Genomic DNA, 6,000 nt, shown 5'->3' on the forward strand with positions numbered 1-6,000 from the left:
ACATTCAATTTTGTAGGTAGTAGTGTAGATACTTCAGACAAAAAGTAGCTACAAGCCGAATGCTGTGAATAACATAATGAGACAGAGGCTATTTCACCACCCATTGATTAATTTTAACTGACTGATAAATGTGATGCCGTCTCCTTCTATTCGAACGAAACGAATAGAGACTGCATCAAATTTAGCCGTCAAATAAATTTAATCAATCGATGGTGAAACAGGGGGTAAGTATACCCTTTGCACGTGTGGTTTTACTATGTGATTTGCTCGGCGTAATAGTAGCGCGTGTGCGCGTGTAACTGTATACAAGCCGGGGCGTTGTTTTAATGCTGCCTCAATTTTCCGTTTTGCGGGAACTCTGTCTATACTTTTTATGATGTGTTTTTTAACGTCCGCTCTGGCTATAGTCTTCTAGGAAGGGCGACTACGCGATGCGGGATAACACCGCATCTTAATCTTCAAAGTTCTTAGGTTTGCCAAGTCCGTAAATCGTTACTCGTATTCTAATTGATTTCTAACTCTACTTTCGAAATTCATACTTGTTATTTATTGCGCTTTGCCGTTTTTTTAGAAGAAAATCAAAACTGACAGCAAAATTACCAACTGGTTGGTATTATAAATAGTTTGAAGGTATCTAATCTAATAATATGTTAAAGAAAGTTTTAGACTTGGCCCAGCGAAAAAAGGGTTTAAAAACACAATCTGTTTTAAAATATAGTGTAATCGAATATACTCTCGATTCTGAAGAAACTATTTATAAACTTCCGCATTTATAATATTAGTAGGTACACCATGATCACACTTCTCGTATCACTGAATCGTGTCACAAACCCCAACTTAACATTTCCAGTTCTCTTGCTGCGGTAAGACCGGGCCGGGCAACTATGGTCTCATCGAAGCCGCGACCCTGCCCGCCGAGTGCTGCGCCGTCGGCGCCCCCTTGTGCACGCTGGCCAACGCCTACCAGACCGGCTGCACCGACATATTGCTCGAGTATTACGACAAGTCGCACAAAGTTATCGGCGGCGTAGCTATCGGAGTCGCTTGCGTTGAGGTAAGTCCTGGCCCTATACTACGCTATTCCGCTGACGCTAATATTATTTAATACGAGAGTGAGAGGGACGATACGATACGAACTTCGATTTTTGAATTTCGTAGAAGCGCCCCTGAGCTTCCCTCTACGAAGCTCCAGGGTCATTCAAGTATTACGTAAATTTAGTCATTTTGCAATTTGTATATCTAAATTGGACGACAATGGAACTGCAGCAACAAAAAGCACAGTCAGCGAACAAAATTTGTATTAAAAATACAAAACAATACAATACAATTACTCTTTATTGTACCCCAGAATAGTGATGTTATTATATAAGATTTTTTAAGAGAAATTAATATTAGTATGGGCCGCAAATATGTTGTAGCCATGTTGCTGCACCCGTAATAGTTTTACGAAACTCGCTCTTTTCCATGTTTGCTTGCAAGCATCAAATCGATTATTTTTGTTTTTATAGCCGTAAAAAAATTACTGTACGAACTGGCTGAAAATAAATATAATATCTCCGAAAGGTATAATCATAACTACACCCTATTTTTCATGTAACAAGATGTTATGATTTGTTTATGATCAATATAATTTTATTTTATCGTTTCAATAATTTTAGGTAGTGAAATAAATGATATGAATGACAGTAATACGAGTATCACTAAATTGACTGTTGCATTTTTTTTTATTTGACTGGATGGCAAACGAGCAAGTGGGTCTCCTGATGGTAAGAGATCACCACCGCCCATAAATATCTGCAACACCAGGGGTATTGCATGTAGCAATAAAGGCAACCCACTGCTGCCGTCTTCTGTGATGTTCAAGAGTGTATTGTATTGTAAAAAAAATAAGGAATATTTGTAATCTCAAACATTTATTTTACAGGTGGTTGGAGCGTTGTTCGCGCTGTGTCTCGCCAATTCCATAAGAAACATGGACAGAAGGTCACGCTACTAATATTTTGTACATTAAAACTGGTACCTATTTATCACCATTATTTTTTGTTTTGACTACTTAACTTACTTTAAGTGGGCTGTGTAACTGCATGGCTAACTCGACGGTTCGTCTGAATTTGTACCCTGTTTATTATAACTTATTTTAAAAATTTGCTTGATTTGTCGCCTTTAGCCTTAGTAAAATCTAATTTGTCATCTAAGGGAGCGTAAAAAAAAACATTTTTTTATTTTTATTTAAAAGCAGGGTTCAAAATTCGGTGTTAATAAAACATGGGCTTCTAACTTATGATTCACATTTTTTGCTATTAAATTGGTAAATAACGAAGCCGTTATAAGTTACTAACAACAGCGCAATTAACATTAAGCCATTTTTTAGCATTAGAAGTATACCTTATCGCCAAGGGGAAATATATAAAAATACATTGAACAAAAAAATCATCCATGTGTTAGTTTTAAACCACTATAAAATATAGGTAAAAGACGAATAGAATCAAATATAGTAAATGTGGTATATTAGGTATATATAGGCTGCTCAGGAGTTGAGTTGGTAAGTTTTGCTTTTATGTACCTAAATCAAAAACTGCGACGGATGCGGCCCACATCCGGTACTCTTTATTTGATTTACACGGTTCGCTCGGACCCGACCGAATGCAAAATGTTCTATTTATTTTTTATTTTTGTTACGGATTAGAATTGCGCACTTTTAGCCGAACAATTTTTTAATGGCGGTGTTGCCAGCTTTCAATACTATTCAATACTTATGTATTTTGCAAACGCTTTTTATGTTGTAAAAAATATTAAGATATACATGTTATCTTATAAATATTATTGACATGTTAATGATCCGTGTACTTGTGTAAACTTTCCGATAAATAAACATACAATAAGGTGTATTTTATAGATAGTTTCTCGACTATCACTTTTTATTGAAAAACTCCACTGAAAGAATCTCTTAAGTTCATATATTTGGATTAAGTACTATTAAATGCCACTAAATAAATGTGCCATTTTTTAGGAAACTGTGCTTATTACAAGTCTGTAACATGATTGTGATATTTCTTAATGGAATTTATGTAGATCTTTATCGAAAAATATTCTTGATGTTTAAAATAATCGTTCATAAGATATTTTCGTATAGCAAAAGTGAGGCACAACTCATTGAATATTTGTTAAAATTGCATTTATAAGAGCATTTCGTAGAACAAATTTGCGATCAGGAAACTAAACGGTAAACCTTGCGCTTGCTATTATGGTGGTCCAACAGCACGTTGCTAAGTCGTCGTCGTCGTTGTTGTTGCTGCATATTCAATGGGCAGCTTTGAATAGAAGTGGAATTAAATACAACATTTCCACTGTCCACTCAAAATGTATGCATGGCTATCGCAACCTATCATAGGTCCGCGTCGCAATGTTGACTAGAAATGCAGCTTCAGAAGGAAATTGTCTTTTTATTTAGCCTTTCCAGTGTACGAATCAAATTCATAGATTACAACGTTTTGCTATCGACTTTGAGTAAAATTAACAGGCATCATTACTCATAGTGTATGATAGTTTCGATCTGTAAAATATTACGCATAGTGTGCCTTGCTGTGTTGCGTGTAAGAATTTTATAAATTCAATAAACTATATATGTGACCAATTGTATTTTAATTTACACCTATATAATATTTAATGTTGCACAATCACTTAAACCCTAGGTAAGTTGGCTATACAAAATTGTTAAACTACTTACTAACAAGCATGTGTATTAGAGGTTAAATTAATTTTGTTTGATGGTAATTTTAGAACGTATTCACAATGAATGTCATATTCACTGCTCTGCCGAAAGCATCAATGAATTATTGTGACTAGGTTCTAGAGTGGCCTACAAGTTGTTTGTCGGTACTGCTTATGATTTGTTAAATGATTTCGTTACTAGGGTTAAATGCAAGCGTTTTCAAATGTGATTATTGTTTTTGATTTGTGTTTAAACAAATATTTGTAGTGTGGTTACTTTTATGTTTGTGTATTACTTGGGTGTAAGTTTGATATTTGGGTGCACTTCTTGGTTGTGGTTTTTTCTATGGTACCAGTACATCGTCTGTATTTGCTTTTACTTGTATACAATTTCAACTTCACTCTGTATTAACTGTTTTTTCTATTTACAGGTACGCCTAAATCGAACACACCGAGATACATTCGAGAAAGAACAATAAAAGATAATTACGAAAGAAACTCACCACTTATGTTATGTACAAGTTAATTAAGTTAGGTAACTGTAAAAAGCTAGAAAAAGATCCACTTATTTACTCGTATTGATTTTCATAAATGTTATTTCCTGAAACCGGCCACACTTTTATCATTTTGATGCATCGTATCTGTATTTATTTCTCAAGGCCCAAAATTATTTAATTTTAAACAAATCAAATGGCCATAAAGGTACAGTACCTATTCGCAAAGCAACGGAGAGGCGGTAGGAGCCAAAATGATTAGAAGTGTGGCATATCAAAGCACAAATTAAATCATGGAGGTTGTGGAAGTAAACGTGATACTTGCATACTTACTCTTTATGTAATAGTAAGATCACCATACGAATGAATACGAGTTATAAATTGACTAGCGCCTACCTTTTAGAAATAACGACGTTTTGTTTTTGCGATTGACTGAAGTTACACCGCGTTAAATACAATAGGAAGACAGTAAATTAAGTCGTGTACCATCGAATCAATTATTTCTTCGGTGTGATGTTCATATGAATAAAAATTGGGCAGGTCCATTTTTGTTCACCTTTATTGCGATTAAAAACGATTGTTGAGTTTAGTTAAGCGATTGTTTTTAATTTTACTTTACCATAAGGATTATTATAAAAAGTATTTTCATACTATTCAATGTTGTACGTCCAATTTACAATACTTATATTAAAGTGTTAAAATTTATATGCATTTCTATTATAATGTGATTTATTCGATGTTTCATTACTAGTATCTATGAAAATTATTATTTTATTATATCGGGAACAAATGTTTTAAAAGTGTTTTTGAATCTCTCGTGCATTTCTGTTGAAATAGCTTTTGTGAATGATACTTATTGTATGGCAAAAAATAAATTTTCTACTATTAATTATTTGTTTTACAGTTATTTACTTACTCCTTAGCCCTGATATAAATTCAATCATTGAATCTTAAAGTATATAGGGCCTGCAGGGCTACTACGAAACTCGTAACTCGAAGTTCGTATCGTACCGTCCCTTTCGCAGTCAGAGGGATCGCACGACACAAACTTCGAGTTTCGCGTTTCGTAGTAGCCCTGCTGGCCACATCACTACGGCGCGGGCGTCCCGTTGAGTACCTCAAACCCGGCAGGGCTACTACGAAACTCGAAGTTCGTGTCGTGCGGTCCCTCTGACACTTAGACTATTTAATACGAGAGCGAGAGGGACCGCACGACACGAACTTCGAGTTTCGTGGTAGCCTTGCTGTCCAGATGAGGCGTTCTGCGGAGCTAGCGAAAACTCATTTGATTGTGATCGCGAGTGTTAGAAACGTAATGGCTCAGTTAACTTGGTCGATAACTCGGTTGATACACCGCTTGCGGTACGACTAGCATGAGCCGATAACTCGGTCGATATACGTCATGCGGGGAGTACCTAACCGCATGCGGCATATCGACTGAGTAACGACTAGTGAAACTCATAAGTCGATAACTCGGTCGACATACAGCGGAAAACGAATGATAACTGTTCCCCGAATGCCCGCACCGTGCCATAGGACCCGTCCTATGGCATGCGTTGTAAATCCACCGCATCCCGCATGCGGGCTATCGACCAATGAAAATGATTCCCGAATGCGGACCCTATGGCATGCGTTACAGTACAGAAATCTACCGCACCCAGCATGCGGGCCCTATCGAACAATGTAACTGAGCCGTAACGTAATAGACCCTAACCGCAAAAAGTCAAATACCCCCGAATATTTTCCTGCATGAAAATTAAAACGGTACTTACCCTATATTCTTTTTAGCATGGGC

General features: G+C 36.3%; 1 protein-coding gene across 2 annotated transcripts in view; it reads left to right on the forward strand.

Annotated features, from left to right (window-relative positions):
- Positions 1-5,095, forward strand: part of LOC141428330 (CD63 antigen-like) — a 28,457-nt gene extending 23,362 nt beyond the window's left edge. Inside the window, exons 4-6 of one of the 2 annotated variants that reach the window (XM_074088278.1) lie at positions 851-1,054; positions 1,925-2,016; positions 4,143-5,095. In XM_074088278.1, the coding sequence (XP_073944379.1) occupies positions 851-1,054; positions 1,925-1,996 (276 nt within the window). In that variant the 3' untranslated portion in view covers positions 1,997-2,016; positions 4,143-5,095. The remainder of the gene's footprint in view (positions 1-850; positions 1,055-1,924; positions 2,017-4,142) is intronic. The other variant, XM_074088279.1, reaches the window with a different exon arrangement.
- The last annotated feature ends 905 nt before the right edge of the window (positions 5,096-6,000 follow it).

Source organism: Choristoneura fumiferana, chromosome 5 (genome assembly GCF_025370935.1).
Source record: "Choristoneura fumiferana chromosome 5, NRCan_CFum_1, whole genome shotgun sequence".
NCBI lineage: Eukaryota > Metazoa > Arthropoda > Insecta > Lepidoptera > Tortricidae > Choristoneura > Choristoneura fumiferana.